A 22,665-nucleotide genomic window follows, 5' to 3' on the forward strand; every position below is an offset into this window, starting at 1 on the left:
ATTGTTGATAGTCTCCAGGTTATTATTACCTCTGACTCAGGAGATAGTATATATAGGAATCCCAGTAATCACTAACAGCCTTTCCTTCCAAACATTTGCCTAAAGTCCTCTTCAAACATTGTCACAATTTGTGGCAGAGAAATCCATTAATCAAATCCTGTGTGAACTTGGATGGGGGAGGGTTGTATCTGTTGACAATTATTAACTTTCCACTTTCTCCTCATCTTATAAACCCCTATCAAGTGCCTCTGTGATGAACAATCACATACTGTATATCTTCCACGTTTGAAGGATACCCTCATTCCCCTGCTGAGGCTACGTGTCTCCCAGATTATGGAATTAGCTACACAGGGAGGTGCATTTGGCTCCTGCTTTCCCAGTATTTTAAGAAGTTGAACATACATCTTTTCATGAAATTTTTAGTTGTTAATAATTTTAATGACTGCTTTTCATTGTACTGATTCTGCTTCCATAATTTCTCTAAGCCGCTTTGAATATTGGAAATTTGGGCATAAATTCACATTTCACCAATCAGTCAATAAATGTGCTGCTGCAGCATTTAATGGCTACACCAGCAAAATATATCCTGTCCTGCCTGCTTAGACCAGGAAGGGGAAAAAAAAACCCCATTCCAAGTTCCTAGTAAAACCCAAAAATGAGGAACAATATTAATATTGACATGCTTTGTAAGAAAGGAAACAATGAACTAAGGATGTGAGCCTCTAGCATACTGTATATTGCTCTATTCAAATTCTGACTTTGAGGCTACTATCACCAAGATGGATACTACTACAATTTCCATCACTTTCAATTTCCCAGAAAGACACCAAGTTGGAGAAGGCTGCTCTGCAATGATCTGACAGTGTACTTTCTCTGCACTGATGTTCTTCAGGTTCCATTAAAAGAAGTGGGAGTCTACCAAATTCTGTGACCCCCCCCCCCAGCTGTTATAAATCCAGCTTTTTTCCTTACCTGCAAACCAAACTACAAACTAAACACAGAATTGGCTCTTTCAAGTTTTGGTCTAACAAAATAGTATGTGAAAGAAGAGATAAAACCATACAATAATAACACCTTTTTCTAGCTGCTGATGAGAGAGGGAGGGAGGGAGAGAGAGAGATCTCAAAAGGGTCAATGTGATAAACAAAAGGTATGTAAAGCAGGTTAGTAACATTAATATATTGTTTAACACATTACAGTCCTCATACAGATATATTACTTGGTTTAAGCTTGCCACAGGTCAAGTGTATCAGTCTTGCATTCTGTTGGATTTATTAAAAGAAATGACATAAGTGAAGATTGCCTGTTGATCATGATACACTGGTCCCAGTTTCTAGTCTTCGGCTCCCTTTCCTTTTCTAGAATCACCATTAAATCATTGGGTGGGTCATTTAATGGCTCCAGAAGCCAGTTCTTTGCCTGCTGTGCTCTGTTTAGACTAGCTTGTTAATCAATTCCTAGCAAACAGGATCAAGTTAATGGGCTCTTCCTCATGGCTCATTTAAAATGTTATTCACCCAGCAGAAAATTATATCAGCAGCATAAGAACTGCTGCCCATGTAGCCAACCCTACTTTGCTCTAGGCTTGTGACTGGCAAGATGGTGTCTTCATTTATTGCATGCTGGACATGCTAAAGGGCTGGCAGATTCTCTTGTTTCCCTTCCCTCCGGCTAAACTTCACTTGTAGAGGGGAAAAATTCCATCCAATGCTACCCTCAACATGGGATGACATTGGAGGGAGATACATTTTGACAGATGGTTAGACTGGTGGATTTAGCCAGCTGTCAAAATTCAAACAAAATTGGTGACAAGTGACCAGAGGCCTGCATGGAAAAGAACTATTTAGTTACACAATGGCAATGTGCATCCTTTGTCTGAGACTGTTATCTGGATTACTAATACAAACAAGTTTGTCATTATTTCAGGGTATTAAAGTCATGTTCAAAAGCAATGATAGGTGATACAGGTTAGGTTTGGGCAGAGGAAAGGGTAGAGGCTTCTTGCACTGTTTCACCCAACACTCCCATGTACATCTCCTCTGCTAAATCAAGAAATTTTTAAACCAAATGCCAAACCCTTAGCAATTGATCAATGATGATGTTGAGGGTGTTGCAACAGTCAAGCAAGAGGGAAAATAAGCTTGTACATCCTCACCCAGTTGACTCTGGAAGAGAATTTCTTGAACCTATATTGAAAAGAATAGTGAACGACTACACAGAGGGGTGTCTGTGTGTGTGTGTGTGTGTGTGTGTTTGTGTTTAAATATAATCTCTTCGTGCCAGAATTGAAAGTTGTGTTTATGGGATAGATATATGTATTCTTTATGGTGCTTTATTGATCGTTTCACTGTTTACCTTTTGTATTTTTTAATTCTGTTTACTTTAGCAATCCTGCTACAAAATGTAACAACATGGAGGAGGAAAAAACATTAGAATGGTCAATGAAGTGCAGTACAGTGACCCACAGTAAAGTGCCAAAATTGTTGCCTGGTTAAGCAATACAGAAGTTGAAGAATAAGTTAAGGCTGCCTCAGATGAAAGCAGAAAATTAGATGGGGATGCCTGGGCCATGGTTAGTACAATGGGGAAAGGCTCAATGAGGAGATGAAAAAAACAAGGAATAAAGATGCTACAGTGGAAATAGGAAATAAGAGTCAGATTTTCAGTGATGACTTTATAGCTGACACACTATATATCATTTATGTAGTTCTTTTCATGGGGAGAATGCACAGCTAGATTTAAATCAGTTGAACATCCTTTTCAGGTCCATATCAATCAATCAAGCTCAGCTTTTATAACAACCAACCCTTGCAAAGTTGCTTCAATTGTTGTTAGAAGGCTACATCTCTCAAGATTTTGGTACTCTCATTGTGAGTTTCTCTGGCAAGTCTTGCATGAATTGCACAATTTTCTTACGATTTCATATGAGCTCACTGAAATCTCAAGATTTGGTGATCTAGAAACATTCTGGCCTTCCCTTTGGATTTTGAAAATATGCCATGTTTAATTTGATGGTGACACTCATCATTTTTTGGGGTGGTGGTGGTGGACATAGTTGGAGGAAAAGAGGTAGACAGAGCTCTTTCCTTTCTTCAAATCATGCATTAACAGATATTGTAAAACCAGTGGGAAACTATCAACACTTACCATCAACATCTCACTAGTAAGGGAATTTACAAGGTCTGTGACAGATGAACGGGGCTCTGTTTTGTGATCAGTATCCTCATGTTGGGTCTGACCTGGCACTGGTGTTGTGTTGACAACTTTCCCTCCAGATGGTAATCTGTGGGAGAGAAGGGAAACCTTTACATATGTTTTGAATATAATAAAAACTCAATATTTGAAATAGGAAGAAAGAACATATATTATGGTAGATCCATTCAACAGTAGAAAGGAAACAAAAATTATGCAATATTACCATTTAAACATCTGGTATACAGTTTTGAATTTATCATGATCTCTTTCGTTTGTGGCCCATGTTTTTCTGATATATAGCACTAAATGGTATTGCTTAGTTTTTCCTGGTAATGATTACTAATGAGGATGATGTTAAAAAATGACATATTGTTTTCAGACTTCTATTCTGGTTTTTCTCCAGGAGTTCAAAGTAATTTACATGTAGATCTCCCTTCAAATTATCACTATACCCAAAACTCTGGTCAGATTTTAGGCTGAATGAAAGTGCTGGTTCAAAGTCAACTTGTGACGTTTCCTGGCGAACTTGAATCTGGATTTCTTTGATTCTAGTCCAGCACTTTAACCACTACACCACATTGGCTCTCATTATCTCATGAGGCTGAGCCAGATTATGAATGCTGGTTGGATTTGCTGTAGAGCTTGCTGCCATTTCCCTTCCTACCTCACAGGCCATTAACCTTCTCCAAACACAAAATTCCCTCTGTCAAAGAGAGAAGTGCTTTTGTTTACTTTCCTTGACAGGCAATTTCTGAGATGACGTATAGCCAGATGGTTTCTCAGCCAGTATACACAGAGCACCTAGGGAACCTGAGTGCTGGGTGACAAAGGGATATCTCACAGGGCCTTAGAAAAGGAGCAGAATCAAAAAGCTAGGATAGATTGTCTGTGACAGATCATATCTCTAGTCCAAAACATGACACAACCTGAGTTAAACCACTCCACTGTAGCCTACTTTTTGCCAGATGAATCAAGCTGTTGCAGTATTATCTTATTATCCACTGATTATGCCCCACTGAGCTGTATCAATGATAACATATGTAGCAACTGCCTTCCAACTTAATTCTTTTGCAGCAGAAAGGGAAGTTGCTAACCAAAAGCATCTGGGCAAGCCCTGGCTTCCTTTGTGTCTCTACAACAGCATAGCTATGGACTGTCAAGTCGAGCTGAGAAGTAACATCTACAGCAATACATTTAGACTTATATACCACTTTACAGCCCTCTCTAAGCAGTTTACAGAGTCAACATATTGCCCCCAGCAATCTGGGTCCTCATTTTACCCACCTCGGAAGGATGGAAGGCTGAGTCAACCTTGAGCCTGGTGAGATATGAACTGCCAAATTACAGGCAGCCGGCAGTCAGCAGAAGTAGCCTGCAATACTACACTCTAATCACTGTGCCATTGTGGCTCATGGTTCAGATAAGAACTAATTTCCCCTGTTAATAAAACATTCAATGTGGATCTCCATATAACATGACTTATTCCACATGTCCAACACACCTTGTCTGAATTATAGATTCACCAAAGCATATTTAAAACCTAGCCTCCTTCTGCTTCCTACCAGGGGATTCAAGCATGAAGTATATTTCTCATTGGGTTTTGTTTTAATCAGTGGTCATCTCCTCCTGATAAACTTAGCAAACTTAAAAGACTCTTAATGTTTTCAGTTAGTCAGGACGGGATATTATTACATCTGGCATAAGAAAGTTTGGATTTTAGGATAGAGAAGTGAGATAGGAATAAAAGAGAGGAACTGGTGGGCATTAGAATGTGAAAAGGCATCTATAGGGGGAGAAATATAAATATCTCATTGTCTGAAAAACTATTTGGGGCAATGGATGCAGAATGAGAGAGCTGGTGATAATTTCCAGAGGTTGGACATTTAACAAAGACATATCAAGATCCACATATGATACACGAAGACATGGAAAAGAATTTATTTTTGGGGGTAAGTTGAAGAACAAATGCAGTATTTAGTGCCCAGTTAAACAAATAATTTTCATCTTGAGTTTAAATACATTTTACGTTTAAAGGTAGAAAGCTAGAAAACCTGTCCTCTTCCACTCCAATTTTTCTGAGCATGAGGAAATCTAGGGTAGATGTCCTTTGTTTGAAGTGTTAAATTTTCATTTGGAAGGACCTGCAGTATGTTATTTGGCTAGAAACCTGCTCTTTCGAAGGCCCCTTGTGTGAATTTTATGGAAGAGTTTTATATTTTAAAAATATTTATAGCACTCCCATAATCCACAGTTATTACTGTGTACATTTGTGAAGCTCTATATGTTTCCTCAGAGACAGGGAAAGTGCATCACAGAATGGTAGTATTTCTCTTCACTAGCCCCCACGATTGGAAGGAGTAAAATGTTAAAGCAATACCTCTGTGCTGGTTGCCAGAACTACAGCAAGTCTATTCCTATAGTGCATGGGAAGCGCTGGGCCCTGAATGTTAATCAAGGAATAAAGGGTCACCCATCATAAAACCTAGTGACTGGTGCTGGGAGGAAAATAGGAATGCCACTTTCAATTTCTGAAGTCACAGCTGATAATTAAAAACGTCAGAAGGAAAGTTTTGAAAAGCAATGGCTTTTGTTATTCTAACATATGACAATAAATATATCTAGCATAATCAAGATATAACTACTCACAGGGCTGAATGTCTGTCCATTCAGGGAAAAATTCTTTAAAAAATCAACAGAACATATATCAACCTTGAGGATGATGGGGTTATTTTTTCCATCTAAGCCAACTGCACTTGCTCTGATGGGATGCAACTTTCCAGCAGAGCCTTTCCCACTATTTCCTACTGGGGCCTTCCAATATAGAAGCCATGCACGCAGCTCTATTCCTGAGCTTCAGTCTTATGTTATAAGAATACATCCTGGGGGCTCTTCCTGTGTGTTATGCAAGGAGTTCCAAAAAGAGCAGGTCACCCAACACAGAGAAGGGCTTGTTGAACAGGAAGCCTAAAGCCCACTGTTTTCAACCATAACACCAGGCTTAAATCTTGTCAGCAGAAGAGGCTCACTGAAGTTGTCAATAAGATACATAAAAAGAACTGAAGAAACATATATAGACAAAGTGTTCAGTGACAGACAAATAATATCAGACAGATGCTAAGGGAGAAAACTTCCAAGACTATGATGAGATATGAATCTCTTTCAATGTAACACAAAATGTCAGATGCACCACGGAACTGTTGCAATGGCTTATCACATGCACATCTGTAGGTATCCAAACATGCAGACATATCTCTTAAACACTCATCCTTCAGGAATCAAAAATACTCCTATCAAGAAATAGAGCAATAAACAAATAACATTCAGGGACAGGCTCAAGCTTGTTAGACATATGCAGAAGGACAGACCAAGCCATAGGAAATTTCAGATAGAAAGGTTACACTCTGAGACAGATTGGATACATGCAAAGAACTAGACATGCTGCCAGTGTATACCTGGAATAGAGACCAGCACATGCACACACAGATAAAAAGAGACTGAAATAGCTGAAGAAGAAGAAAAGGTTAAAAATAATTGTTTTGTACGGGTGTGTGTAGAGAAAGTGTAAGCATATGCATGAGATCAGTTGTCAGAAGTTATGACAAATCCAAAGTTATTTTTGCAACCCCGCTATACTGAATCAGCTGCAAAGCTGTCTGGGAGTTCATGAATGCTGCAGAGTCACAAGAAAAGCAAAGAGACACAAAAAAGCTAAAAAGGAAGAAGGTCTTCTATTACAGGATCTGCATGGTGTCTCCTGATAGAACAGAAATAGAGTGGAAGAAGTGGGTAAGACAGAGGAACACACACACACACACACTCACAAACATTAGTAAGGGAAAAATATCACACCCACAGGACAAGGCACGGGACTGGTGTTGCCAAAACTGACAATGGAGGAAAGACCAGGCAGCAACGATAGAAAGACTAGAAAGAAAAAGAGAAAGTGCCAGAAGGAGATATTATAGAGGAGGTGCTGGGAGAGACACACATACACAGGACATGAGAAATTCATAGGCTCACTGCAAACAATATCAGTGGAGACAGGCCGAAGTCAGATGTGGCTGGAGTGCGGCCAGAACCTTCCCAGCAGGCAACCCCCCCTCCCCCAACTGCATCACAAGGCTTGTTGCAACCACAGGGCAAGATCAGCATTCCAAGGGCCAAGCAGACAGAGAAGAGGAAGGGCTGCAAGGCACGAAAGTGAAGAGAGATGCAGGGGAAGGAGCACAGAGGAGTGAAAGCAGCATGGGGTGTGAAGGGAAGCAAAGAACAAACTGAACACAGCTGGAAAGGGAACAAATAGAGACATATTTCCATGAAACAGGCAGGAAAGAGAACAGAGGGCGTGAAACTGATATCCCATTCCAATATTATCATGGTTGGTAATATTTGTCCAGTCCACAAGGACTCCATTGCAGAAGGCTGCAATTTGCTAATTACATCAGTCTCTTCTACATATTGGTATCTAGAGGGAAAGGGGACATGGGTTAAGGATGGACATAATTAGCATGGCCTAATTTTGTTCATTTCTGAGGGTATTCTCAGGACAATGTGGGCTGAGTAATGTTTGGCCAGCAGGTTTACTGCACATATGGTACTAGTTATGAAAAGATCTCACAGGAAACCAAGGTCAAAGGAAAAGAATAACCAAATGATTTTTTATTCAGATTATCTGATTGTATGAAATTTGCTTCCCATTGTATGGGATTTGCTTCAAGTATCTGAAGCCCCTAAGATATGTCAGGGTATGGCTTCTAATTCTCTCTTACACCAAAGTTGTAAGATCTCTGCATCTTTGGTTTAGAAGACACATACCCTGCTTGTCCTGACCTATCCCAAAATTTCCAGAAGGTAACATTTGCATTTAATCTGACAATGTGAATATTTTCCAGATGAAACTGAAAACACGAGCTTTACTTTTTAAAAATAAGATCATGCAAGATCCTACCAAGGCATATCTAGAGCCCTTTTATAAAAAGTCTACTGTTCATGCCTGATGTTAGGTATTCCTGTTCCTGCTAAAGATGAATTAACACGAAATACAAAAGTGTACGTACACTGGAATACAGTGAAGCAACTGCATGAGAGGAATATATCTAAACATTTAACCCATAATTATGGCAAAATTGATGAATTTACTTATTAGCCATCTGTAACCAGTTTTCAAATTACACAATGATATAGAAATTATTAAATGGGTCTATGCTGTTACTTTGCATTGTGGTTTTTTTTTTAACTTTTTGCTTTATTATGTGGTCTTTTACTGATTTTTTTTACTGTTATTGAATGTTTGCTTAAATAATAGTAATAAATAAATAAATGGGTGCATGCTGAAGCTATCGTAAGTTACTTCATAGATAAAATGTTGAGTTTTAAAAAAGGAATAAATATTAAAATATGGCCTTACAGAGATACCTGACGATTATGCGGTGAATAGAAGGGTATTCTTTTCTTAAAGGAATACTGGCCTTCTGAAGTTGCTATTTGTCTAAGAGGAATGCTGTTATGAATGTAAGTATCAACTTTCCTTCAGCTTGCAGAAAGGAAGACTTTTCATCAAACAATAAGAGAAAGCTTGGGGAGCATGGTATCTTCTCCCTCTGTCCTGATCTGATTAGGGCCCACTGCAGTGACTTTCTTTTTGCTTTGTTTTATAAATACAAATAAAAAAATATGGAATAAACCTGAGCCAATGCAGGTTATTTCTTCAGAGCACTGCAATGATTTGAGAGATTGCTCACCTACTACTACTTAAACACTGAAAAAAGCCATGTGAAGCATGGACATGGACCATCAAATGGGAAGTGGGAAAATATTTAATGAAACAGTGCCTCAACACAGTTAAAAATAACTGGTAGGTGAGAAATGATGCCAGTAAATTAATTCATTGATTTTATGAAATCTGTTCCTTTATACCATTTCACACTCGTGTGAGAACTATCGAGGGCTCTGCTTCTAGCTAGGGAATTCTTCTTGGACTCCCTATTGTTTAGTCCTTACTATGAGTTAAACAACTATACCTGAGTAAATCTCTTTAATTGACTGACCGAAAGGTAGGGAAGAGGAAAAACAAGGAATGAGAAACTATTTATAGCTTATCATGGTGTAGCAATATGTTTACTACTAGGTAGTTTATAGATTATGTTAGGTCAGTCAAGAGCCAAATAAAGGCGATTCTAACTATGACAATGTTGTACCTCAATTTGGAGCTAGAATTTATTTATCATTATAATGGTAATTCATTATGAAGATGGGCTAAGTTCCTCTATAGTTTACTTCAGCAAGACTATCTTTAAAGAAAACATTTTCTTTGCCACACCTGTAAACAGTATATTTTAGTTGGGCAGGTTACTGAGAAGAATTCTCCATGAAGAATTCTCAGCATCATGGCTAAGGAAAACTTTCTGTCCCCTTAAAATCTAAGTTAATTTTCAAGAAATTTCATTCTGATGATAACAGGTCATGGCTGTTGACAGGCAACAAATATCAGCTTATCTCTTTATTCTTCAGACCTATTGCTCTCTTTCAGACATTTATACCTCTCTATTTTTACAACAAACTTGCTGACCTTGAACTAATTTTATGAAGTAAAAACAACTCACTTCATTTTTAGTTAAATCTTGGCAGGTAATAGACAAAAATACTGTCCCATTTATTCTTATAAATATATTTGGAAGCAATTCCTAGAACATTCAGTAGAAATGCAGTCTTCAGTCAAGGAAATACAGAATTCCACTTTACTTGTGGATTTATATGCAATCATCACATGAAACGTATTTGTCTCAAGACTAGTCTTAAACCCAGGAACTGAGATTTTCTTTTCCTCTTCAGTGTATGTGTGTGTGTGTGTTAGTAAGAGAGAATTAAAGAAATGCTTGTAGTGGGACATATACTCTGTGTTCATATATTTTCAGGGATATAAGTGAAAGGACTATATGAAATTGGAGAAATGTATTAGGATTTATGTGAGTTAAGTACGCAATATACATTTGGGGGAAAAATAGCCATGAGATTCCAGTGATTTTCCTAGAGAAACTCAGCAACCAGCAGGGGAACAAGGATGCCAGCAGGATGGTCTTAGAGTGGCTCAGTTGAGAATTTCTATTTCCAGAACCAGCCTTCCATTCTTTCGTTGGGCTAGGATGGAAGGCTCTCTTTCCTCTTGCTGGTTCTTGCAGCTGGAAGCCTCTGTCTCCTACTCATACCTCTTGTCCCCCTGAGAATTCTGGTTCTGCTGGTTCCCAGTAGTTTGTAGATCAGGTATATTGGCAAAGTCGTCCTGTTCTGAGAGCCCCAAAACAAGGGATAGCACCACCATACGGCCTTCCCTGTCCAGAGGTGATCCATCCAGGGGAGTGAAGAGGCCCCAGATTCAGTGAGCAGGATGCAGGTAAAAGAGGCAGACAGGAAAGAGAAAAAAGAACAAAGCATAAGACAAGAAACTAGAAGGAACACAAATATTATAAAACTACAATGAAAAGGAGACTATAATATGTAACTACTGTTCCCACAGTACACATTAAATTCTCAATCTTCTTTGACAAGTTTCAGAGCAAGAATTAACAGAGGTTAGAAGATACAAAAGAATTTATTAAGAGGGAGTTGCATAAGACAGAGTCTAGGAAGCAAATTTTCAAGAGAAAAGCATCTTGCTACATTGGCCATTCTTTGGCACAGATAAGAAACTTGATCTATTTCCAGAATTGTTGGTTCATTTATTATTTTTACTTAATAGATTTATATTCTGTGCTCAAATAATATTTATGGTATTCTCTTCTTCATATTTTTTTTCTCCCCAATAATCTGGTGAAGTAATTTGGACTGAGAGAATTACTGGTCTAAGCCATTCAGTTAGGTACCACAAATGAAAATGGATTTGGATACCACTGATTGCTGATGGCAGTTTGAAACAATTGTGTTGCACAAATAACTGCACATGTTGCAGTATATCTTACAAAATTGTAGCTTGCTAAACAGTTATTAAGCAGTGCTAGATATTTTGGCATTATCAACAATGATTATTTTGTGCTACCCAGAGTCACTTCTCGTGAGATGGGTGGCTATAAAAATTTGACAGATAAATAAATAATAGCTGGAGATTAGGTGAAGTCATTGGAATGTAGTTATTGCAACTACTCTGGGATCAATAGCAATGAAGTGCATTGGCAATTACTGCTACAATTAAAACTGTTTATTGTCCGGGGCTAGAATTTCATATTTTTCCATCTTTTGCAGTGGAGAATATTACTCAAACCCTTGCATATATTTAATCTTATCATGGTCAAATCAAAAATCACAGTAAAAGATGTTATGGTCATCTGAAATCTCAACAAGAAAACAGAGGTTTTCCACTTCGATATATAGGCCTTGTAAATTTCTGTCCAATGTGATTTTAAAGCTGATTCTGAACTTTTAGAGAACTCCGGGCATTTTGTTCTGTTTGGCCTTTTCTTGGCGAGCAGCTGCATTATTACCCCATGGTGCTAAAAGACAGTGGTGTGACTGCAGTTTCGGTGTTGTTCATATATCAAATATGAGGTGTCTGCTCGCTGTCATCTGGGCTACCCTGTTTGTCACTCCTTGTGAGACCTTCCACATAGCTGAATTCAAAATGGGTCAAACCATTCCGGTGACTAAAAGAGACTCTGAGTAGGAATTCTGTAATAAAATCTGAAGCTGTCTGATCTGCAATGTACCAAAGACCAAATAAATGTCTGTGAAAGGACATAGAACTAGAAAAGAGAACAATTAGGATAGGCTAAATGTCATGGGGTATTCAAATACATTACAACTGGCTATCATCCTCTGTTCTTTCCTCTTTATCTGAGTTTCAAAGATGTTTAATAAACAGATAATGATACAGTTTTGGAGATGAATCAACAAAGAAGTAGGATCTTTAATCAGCATGATCTTGCTGTGGTTTGGCTCAAATCTTGTGGCCAGCTTAAAATAAAACCCAGAGCAAAGTCTAAGCCTGTGAGTGTCATATTGGTCTGTTTGTTCTGTAAATAATAAAGGACTTCCATAGAAACTTCAATAGTGAGAGAAGTAATCTATGGCAATACAATTAGAAGTAATGCTAAAATACTTGTTTAAGTGACATGTTATGCTATGAATTGGCTATTTTTTGATATTTTATTTATCATTTCTTTTACATCCCTTCCTTATTCTGGATCACAAGCCTATCTGGGAAATTTAGTTTTGAGTAATAAGGCTCCTGTTATGTGCTTTATTTAATAGAAAGTTTCATGGACAATGAGCTCAGTAAGAGTGTATCAATATTTTGTAACATCAATAATATTTTGCACAGGCTGAGATTATGAACCATATCATCAGGAAAATGCTACCAAAATTAGCCACAAATTCTCTCCAGCCCAATTTCATACAGCTGCATTGCTGAGAATGGACATTTGGGACTTGCACTAAAATTTTGCAGTGGAATCCCACGTCATAAGGAGGATGCTTCTGCTTTATGACTCCAGCCTACCTCAAGAAGGGGGAAAAGATGAAGCTTTATATCCATCTTTTGGATGTGTCCCAATTCTGAGCTTGCTGGAGTAGGAAAAATGTTTTTGTGGATTTGATCCAAGAATACCTTTCTAATATGTAGCAACATTGAACATTGCCATAATAAACCTTGAACTCTCATTCTAGGTCGGCTAGGGAATGTAAATTTTACTTTCCCAAAGTTTGGCAAGCATCATCTCCTCATAATGAGAAGCCACATTTGCAAATGTCAACATACATTTCTCAGAAATGATTGTGTAACTCATGTTTTTTTGGAGGGGAATGGGAAACTCTTCGAATAGCATCAATCTATTTAAAATTTCAGTAAAAACTTTAAAAAGTGGTTTATTTCTCTTCCGTCATTTGGTAGGGAGATATACGAAGCCTAGAAATTCTGAAGGGAGCTTTGTTTGGAACAGAGATGAAGCTGGCAATTCCCAAAATAGCTAGAGGTAAAGCAATCCATTTTCTGAAATGCTAAAGCAAGATTGGGGGCACGTTTTTGTTTTGATTCTTAGACTGATTTACCATATGTTTGATGAGATATATATTCAGGAGAGTTCAGTCTGGCAGCCATGTTAAAAATTAATGAAATAAGAAGAAGAGTCTGCAGCTGGATGACTGAGATAGTTCATAATATCTAAAAGAACATCTCTGCCATTGTTAGTTGTCTATCGGAAAATGAAAGATTTCTATATGTATTTTATGCCGTCTTAACTCCTCTTTCAACCTTCCCCATGTTTTTGAGACTTTTTCAGGCTGTTCTATAAAACGATTCTGGATCTTACATCCACATAGAAGGAAGCAAGGAGAGACTATAGTTCAGGAGATAGGAAAGGCACCTTAACTCTACACTTGTCCTTCAGAATACTTATAATGAGATATTCACACATAAAAATGTTACGGTCACCTTTTTCTATCTTCAGGAGCCTTCTATGTACTTCACAATCCAAAGTGATACAAAGGCTAAAGTATTTGTTCTCACTTCAAATAACAGCCAAAGACAACCACAGACTCCCAGACCCTTAGTTTCTCTGTGCCTCACTGTTACACAACTGCAGTTTAAAATATGTCATCTCACAAGCCCAGTCACATTGTTTTAATTAATGATTATTTTAATTCACAAATGTATATGGCTCTGCATATCGTCTGGATCCCCTGAGTTTGAAAAACCAGGACCTTAATTTGAGGAGCTTGTCTTGCTTCCAAACAGAGCTGTTAGGTTAACTGCAGGGACTGTAACAAATAATGGTAGGAATGCTCTTTGAAATAAAGAGTTATAAAAAAGTTTTATGATTTTAAAGGAGAAGATGAGTGCCATGCCATAGGTTTAGCCATTTTGGCTCCTGAATCTCTCAAAATGGGAAGTGTTTCTGATTGTCTTGAGAGTGTGGGTGAGGTTCATAAAGGAGCAGCATTAAGTCTCTGCTTTGGTATGTCTTTTAACAGATGGGGTAATCAGAAATGTATACAGTATTCCAAATGTGGGCACACCATAGAGTTGTACAAAAGCAATGCAATATTGGCACATTTATTTCTAAGGCCTTCTCTAATGATTTCTAACATGAAATCTATATTTTTTATAGACACCTTATACTGAATTAACATTTTCATTGGGCTTTCCACTATTAATGACCCCAACTTCTTTTTCCTGATGATAGAGTATTCAGACTCTGTCAGTATATAGGTGAATCTATGGGGTTTTGCCTCAATGAAGTTAAATGGAATTGCATTTGCCATTTGGCTAACCATACACCCAGTTGTCAGAGACCCTTCTGAAGCTCTTTGCAATCATTTTGGTTTTTATCACTTTGAATAAATTTTAGAGGAGTGTTGGACTGGGTTGGACCAAAACCTACTCAATCCAGCATTCTGCTCCCATATTGGCTGAAAAACAAAGAGCAAAGTTGCACAGATGATAGCTATCACATAGAAAGTTTTGGCAGTATGAACTGACCATAATGTGTACCCTGGATCTTAGTAATGTCTTGATTTATTTCATTCCTAACATCAACTTCCCTTAGGAACCCAGGGACTAACTTAGCCTAAACATATCTTTTCCTTGGAATTATCATCTAACCTTTAGCTTTATTTCATTTATTCCAATTACAGGCATTTTCATAATAATGATACAAAATATTTATAGAGAATAGATCAGCATTTCCTAAACAGACTTCCTTAGATATCTTAGACCTCAATGCTCATAATTTTCAGCAACTGTGTTAATTAGGGTCCATCACACTGGGAAGGCATCAGATTAATGGGATAGAAATTGAGACATAGGAAGCACACTTTCTTTCACAACCACAATATTTGTTCTATAGAATTGACAGGTGGAAAAGTTGGGAGAAAGAGAAAGTCTAGTTATGTAGACATTGCCCCAAAGATCATCCTCTCTGAAAACAGTTTTATGAATTATTGTTTTATTGTACTAACACTACTGTCATGACATACTCTGATATATTCTTAGCTTTCTGTTTATCCACTTCATCACAGGGAATGGAAAAGATACCAGTTTTTCTACCCAAGGTATGTCAGAATAGAGGATTCTTTGGTATTCATGAATGAACTTTTAATTGTGCCTCATGGATTCATGACCAAGGACATCTAAAATTCTGCATGGTCAAGCAACAGGTGGAGAGAGTGTAGGGATGAATCACATTCAGTACAACTTAAATTTTCAGGTGGTGTCTCCCACATACAATGTATAAACTACTGATCTATGATTCTGCTTTTACAGATTTCTGTAATAAGAACGTTAGGATTGATTTATTCATTCTTTGAAGTCATCTCAAACTAAGGGTTTGCTACTTACAGCTTACTGACTAAGTGGGAAAGCATTTTACCTTTACAGTATCTGCTAATACTTGGAACAAGTCTTACTTTCCTTGCAAGGTTTATTCTATTGTTCCTACTAAGTTAAAAGTCAGAAGATGTTCCTGTTCCAGATGGAAATAGTATTGTCAATGTTTGAAAATTAATGCCTCATTATATATTTCTAATACTATGGCTGATTTGAACTAATTCTGTTCAGATATTATGCATAGTAATGCAGCCATCATGGTTATGACCCCAATATATAGTCACAAGCAAAATGACTAGGAATTTAGACCATCTTTAAGATTGGCAGTGGTGGATCTTCTAGGTATGTTCACAGCTTTCAGCATTGAACTGTGCAGTAATTGGAAAAAATATTTTTAGTGGAACATTATTATGTGATGCAATCCTTAATAAACTTTCATAATAAGTTTAGATCATATGTTAATTTTTTAAAAAATACATTGGGAATTGAGTCAGCTTTTGTTGATTGATCCTGAAGGCTTTTCTATTTAATGACTTTATTCCGTGGATTTGCTTTTGTTTTTCCTGCCTTGTGTTTTAAACCTCTTAAGCTTTTTACTGCTGTTTTTTTTATTATTCTTAGAATCTTATTAAATAAAATATGTTACCACTAACTACAATATTGTTAGCTGCATAAGAGGCTACAGAAATTAAAAGTAAACTGACTTTTAAGTATTTACTGCTTGATTCTGCATCCACTGCAAAAGTTGAAAAGTTTGGCAGCAGAGAAATAGCAAGTTCAGTATTCATTGTATGTGAATATAAACCATATCATGTAAATCATGTAAAGTTGATATTTAGTTCTCAGTGCCTGCTTTTCTCAGTTATTAATTACTACATTTACTACCACATGGGGACAGATTGTATTCTGTTTCAAATGAATTATACATTCAGAAATACCATGTGATATAGACTCCTGAAAGACAATGAAGAATTACAGTTTTGGAGTTTGAAAACTTTCCACAGGACTTGAATCCTTCTCTCTGCATATTCCCTTATATATTTATACTATGCGATTTTTGAATATTCTCAGTTGGAATGGGCGATACATGGCTTCTCAAAGACTGTTAATCTGCACTTCTTATCTTTTCATATTTGGCTAGATTGATTAGGAAAGATATGTCTTGGAGATAACAGCATCTGGGGTATAGGTATATCTTATAAATGCAGAGGGGAAAGAATGCAAATGGAAATACAAAGGCAAATCTCACCAGGATCTGTATTCCACTAAAAAAAATTGCTTTAGCAAACTGGTCACTGTTTCTTGGCTTTAGAATAAAGCTTACCAAGTATCATTGACAACAGCAAGAACTGTGAAGACCAAGGAAATATCTGCTGTCATTAAATTAAACCCGGTTCTTTGCCAACCACCATGCAGTGATTTCCACCTATCAGGTGACAACCACATTCATATGACAATGTCATTTTTCAGCTGCACATCCTTCAGGTGAGGCGTGGCACGTTCAGAACAGCAATTCATTTGCTGATCTCATTCTATGAGTACATCATCTTTTCCAGTTCAAAGTATGCCAGTTGGCAAGGTTTATTTTAAAATACAGAATTTAGAAAATGAACCTCACTCAACTTAAAGGGAAACAGGTAACAAGGAAGAGGGAAAACTATTTTGACATTCTTATTAATCTTTCCCCAGATGTCCTGCATTGCATAAAAATTTAGCACTGAGATTGACAATGGCAAGGAAGGAGAATCTCCATAGAGATTCAATTTGCCTATCTAGCTGGAACTATTTATTATTACCATCATATAATACAATATACAACGTGTGCATTCAGATCAAGACTGGCCAATAGTTAAATGGCCTAATGCTCTCCTAGGCTATATTATGTTTGATAGGTACTGATCAAAGGGAGTACACAATTGTACCTGCCCACTTCTATGTCTGATAACAAGATTAAGTGTTTGTCATTAGCATTAGATGAGATCCATTCTTTTACGGGTGTTTAAGTATCAGTTTTCTAGATAACTTTCATTAAATTATTATAAAGATTATTTTGTTCCTGGGTACTCCCAACTTCCTTGCTAAATTTAGTGAAAGAAGTTGTTGTTATAACTAATCAATTTTCTAAAGAGAAAAATGAGAGATTGGCTAACATTTAGGACCAGTTTTTTTTAAAGAGGGAAAAAAAAAACCACCCAAAGCAAGGGAAGGGCTGGGTCTCTGGCTCTGCTTGAGATTCATTTGTGACATTCTTGTGAAATAATGGATTAATTAGCTTTTCTCTTGTCCATTTATATCAGAGGTGCCAAAGTTGAGGTGTCCCATTGTCGTCACGAAACTTATTGCAACTTTTTCCCCACTTCACTAAAACGGGAGAGCGTGGCCAGTGCATGATGCATCTGACCCATCGGCTGCAACTTTGACACCCCTGATTTATATTGAAAAGTTGTTTGTTGTTTATACCACAGATTTTATACCTGCCACCAGGGGTGGGATTCAAATTTTCTAACAACTGGTTCTGTGGGCGTGGCTAGGTGGGCGTGGCTAGGTGCATGTGACCATGGGACTGGGTGGGTGTGACTTCTTTTTTGCAGGCCCCCATTTTTTGGGCCTTCTGGGCCTCAGGGAAGCCTTCTGGGGGGGGGCGTTTTTGCTCCCAGGCTTCCTTGGGGCTCAGGAAGGAAAAAAAACTGAGCACAGGGGGGCATGCAGCAACCCCCTGCGCTCTGTTTTGGGGCCTCCTACACCTCAGGGAGTCTCCTGGGGGGTGGTTTTGCTCCCAGAAAGCTTCTCCCAGGGCCCAGGAAGGTCTTCCTGGGCCTCACGGAAGCCTCCTGGGTGAAGCAGTAAGTAAGCAAGGAGAATCCCAGCACAGCTAATCATAGGAACAGCTGATGGTCGGGAGGGGGAAAAAAAGAAATACCTTAAGGAGTGGACTGGGCGGGGCAATGTTGCGCATGCACGATAAAGAATGATTGGGTGGGGAGGAGCAGGTGGAGAGGGGCGTGACCAGCCAGTGGCACAAGCCTGTTCTCCAAACTGCACAGAATCATAACAACCGGTTCTATAGAACCAGTCCGAACTGGTAGAATCTCACCCCTGCCTGGCACACTATTTTTAAGGTTGGATGCAGGGGCACTTTGGATTTAAAACTTTGATTGTTGGTCTATTCTGTACAGGGTTCACCAGAGATCAACACTTGGGTCTGGTGAGTTCTTGGTTGGGAGATTTTAGGGAATCCCAGAGTCATTGGCTAGATTGAATGGTTGAAAAACATCCCCGACACTTCCTTATTGCTGACAAAAATAAACCCCAAACCCTTGCTCGAGTGTCGTTGACTCAAATGAGGTTTTTAATCTTCTTTCTAAATTTGTAACATATAAGAACTCTTTTAAAAAGTTGCAGCTGTGATCTTTGTCACAATGAATATTTTGCCTGCTGATGTCAGACAGCAAGGCCTTATTATTGCAGCCTCCTTATTGCAGGGATAAATGAATCAGCATTGGATACAAGGAAGCCCAAATTTCATTTTAAACATAAACCTAAAGGTATTCGCTTTTCTGCTGTTTGGGCGAGGAGAGTGAGAGTATTAAAAAGCTATAGCTTCTTGAGAAGGAACATCAATTGGACTAAGCAGCTTGTTCTTATTTAGTGGAAGCTTTTTTCCAATCAACAAGCAAATGATGTTGTGCAGGGAGGACCACAATCCCCCAGAGCTCAAATGAAATTCATCTATAAAAGAAGGAACCATGTAAATGAAGAGAAAGCTAGAGGCACTTTCTACATAGGGCTTTGGCCTCGTCACTTCGGTTTTGCGATTTGAGATGCTTGGGCAAGACAGGCAGATTCCTATTGTCTATCTCTCAGGCTTTACCTCTCTCAATGCAGCAAAGCCTTTGTAAGGCCATTCCACCATTTCTCTGGAGTCTCAAAATAGAACGGAGGGCAGTTCTGCCATTAATGTAGGTACTTGTAGTTGAGTCTTTTAAATAAAGCTCCCCAAGACAACCAGGGAAGGAAGCAAGAATGGAGATGGAACCATTTTTATTTTTTTTGGCCACTTCCTCAATAATTGGAAGGGAAGAGTTGCTTAGGCTCTTCAGCTGGAATTCTCAAAATTGCTGCCTTAAATGATTGCAGGCTTTTCTCTGACAGTTTCTAGATGTTGAGCTGATTTGTTAGGAAGTAAACACACTGGCTCTGTAGGATTATATCTCTACACCACACTCTCTCTATTTCTATTTCTATTTCTATCTGTAAGACAAGAGAAACAAAAATGAATAATGAATTTGTTCCACAGTTCTTAAAGGCCCTGTCTAGCACTATCTATGATGTTCTTTCAATAGCAGACAAACACATTTTACTTTCCTTGTCCTCTTTAAAGTCATTTTTGGTCACTTCTTCATCTTTTGTTTTCTTTGACTTTTCTGCATCGTAGTCTTATTATTTGAATGCTGCATTTTATGATATTCTGTATCTTTTACTGCAGTGGCCCCCAACCTTTTTTGTGCCACAGCCCGGTACCGGCATCACAAAATGATCCGCAGCCCGGTACCGGCATCAGCACACATGACAAGGCAAGGTGAGCTGAGCGACCCCAAAGCAAGAGCCCCCTTTTTTGGCTTCATTTGTTCAACTAGAACCCATCCAACAAAGTGGAAAACTTGTCCTTCCACTAAATTCAAATTAAATTTGTTTTCGCTCAGTTTTTTTTTAAACAGCGGCACCCCATCTGACCTCACGGCGCTTACCCACCCGCTTGCCTTGCAATGAAAAGATTCTCCCACAGAAGCGGCGCAACCGACTCCCTCATATCCTCCTACACGGCCGTTTGAATTTAATCTCGCGCCTGGAGGTCACGTGAGCGACACGGCCCTGCCCGATTAGTGCAGCTGGGAGCTTGAAATTAGTCAATCAGGAAGCAACAAAATGTTACTCAGCTCACTCTTTCTGTCCAGGGCTCAGCAGCCTGTGTGGTTCTTTTGAAAAATGCATGCCGGCTGTTACCATTCCCCGCCCCCCCACACTTCCCTCAGGGCTAACCGTCCAGATTGGCTATTTTTTTGCATATAAAGTTTTGCGTCTGCCTATATCCTGGTCCTACCTCTCTCTTTTTTTTTTTTGTTCTGTAATTTGTGAGTTCCTTTTTGGGGGAACGAGTGCCTGCTGTAGCAGAACTTTATGCAGTTCATTTTTCGTATTTTCATTTTGGGAGAAAGGAAAGAAGAAAAATTGGAGTCTTTAAAAAAAACTTTCTCATCGAAACAAGATGGCGGCGCCCAGCAAACCGGCAGCCCGGTAGAAAATGTTCCACGGACCGGTACCGGTCCAGGGACCGGTGGTTGGGGACCCCTGTTTTACTGTATCTTTATTTTTAGAATTTTTTGTAAACCACTCTGAGCTCTCTTTCTTTCTTTCTTTCTTTCTTTCTTTCTTTCTTTCTTTCTTTCTTTCTTTCTTTCTTTCTTTCTTTCTTTCTTTCTTTCTTTCTTTCTTTCTTTCTTTCGGATAAATATATAATTTTGAAAGCATCACCACCATCACTATCACTATTGGAATGTGAGGGAGACAGGAGGTTCCAAATGTGATAAATAAATAAAATAAATAAAAATCACTGACTACAATTTAATTAGCATGGATAGAAAAAAAATTCTCCCTAACTCCAATGACGGAAAACTGTTTAAGATTGGCAATGATAAAAACCAGCCCAAAGAAAACATATTGAGTGGCCTGCCTAAAATTGATTATGTTATGGGTATCATGATATTGTTGTATTGATAAATCATCATAATGTGCATGTTTCAGCTGAAGACTGGAAACACTGCCATATAAATCAATTAAATATTGGATCCCACTATTGGAAATCTTTGACAAAAGTATCTCAGTGCAGCCTCATTTATGCACAACTGAGTTCAATCTCTGTCCAAAATGTCTATTCCCAATTCAAGCTGGACAGATCAATTCATCCAGCTACTTTTTTCTTTTGTAAATAAATGGAAAAAACTAGCCTGGGGGAAAAGCAAGAGATTGTTGTCTCCTGTTCCAACAAAAAAAATCTATCTTTTACAGAAAGTATCTATGAAGAATAGCTGCTATATATGCTGTACCAATAAAGCACTTAAGGAATATTTTAAATGCAATAATTAATTAAAAACAAGCTAGAAGGAATATCATTAAACACCATCTAGGATAAGACCCTGCTCTGAAAAATATTTGTCAAGCTGTTCCCTGAAAACTTCAGAACATCAGATATTACTACCAATGTTGCATTGCTCAAATGCTGATGTTAAAGTTAAAATATTTTACCAAAATATATTCTAAAATAAAAAGCCTTTGCACATTACTTTATTTGATTTCTGTGAGTAATTCTTCATTCTATTTTTATTCTAAATAATATTTTTCCTTCTTCTCAATCTTCTTCTCACTAAATACATTCAATGCCTCCGATTTTTCATAATGTAATTTACCTTTCAATCCTGCTGCCATTTTCATCATCATTATGTTTATTTGCAACAAAGTTTGATAGACATTATCTATCAAGGGTAACTCATCACTGTCTTTTAGCTCTATTTGGGAATATATGTATAACTAAAGACAACAGCAATTATTAGTAATTAACACTGTTCCTATATAATACATTTACAAGATGGTTCTATGATGGTTCTGTTCTCCTAACACTATAGACACAATTGTACACCATTTCTTGCAACAATTGCAAGCTGATTAACAAAAGATTTTTAACAAGCTTGGACCTGTTATGCTGCTTTAATTTTATGCACCTTGAAACATAATTGTGTTCACTAAACAATGTATTGTTGGTTAAACCAGTTATCTCTATGAATCTTTGATCTCAACTATTCCTGACTATCGGTGAAAGAAAGCAGAATATATTAGTGCTAGTATTATACAGATGTGTTTGTGTTTGTATTGTCAGTGATGTGCAGCTGTATGTAAATATGAGTGCAGTGTTCAGTTACAGGAATATAAAATACAACTTAAGATTTTCCAGGTATGGAAACAAACAAGTACACACGTCTATGTACTTTGTGCTATTTACACACTCCACAACCTCGCTTTGCTATGTCCCATTTAGATCAACAGGTAATAGAAAGAAACCAAACAGGGAAACCAAATGTAAAGGATAGTTGACGGTATCCCATCCC

At 38.0% G+C, this 22,665-nt stretch overlaps 1 protein-coding gene across 7 annotated transcripts in view; it reads right to left on the reverse strand.

The window, feature by feature from the left end:
* Positions 1 to 22,665, reverse strand: part of SYT7 (synaptotagmin 7) — a 294,001-nt gene that overhangs the window by 44,735 nt on the left and 226,601 nt on the right. For 5 of the 7 annotated variants that reach the window (XM_026682555.2, XM_087950626.1, XM_087950624.1 and 2 more), the window contains 2 exons: positions 10,401 to 10,523; positions 3,148 to 3,283 (listed from right to left, as the gene is read on the reverse strand). In XM_026682555.2, coding sequence (XP_026538340.1) covers positions 3,148 to 3,283; positions 10,401 to 10,523 — 259 coding nt within the window. The remainder of the gene's footprint in view (positions 1 to 3,147; positions 3,284 to 10,400; positions 10,524 to 22,665) is intronic. The other 2 variants (XM_087950629.1, XM_026682556.2) reach the window with 1 other exon arrangement.

Source organism: Notechis scutatus, chromosome 1 (assembly GCF_049901735.1).
Source record: "Notechis scutatus isolate UNSWTSFEM ecotype Mainland chromosome 1, rNotScu1.2, whole genome shotgun sequence".
Lineage (NCBI taxonomy): Eukaryota > Metazoa > Chordata > Lepidosauria > Squamata > Elapidae > Notechis > Notechis scutatus.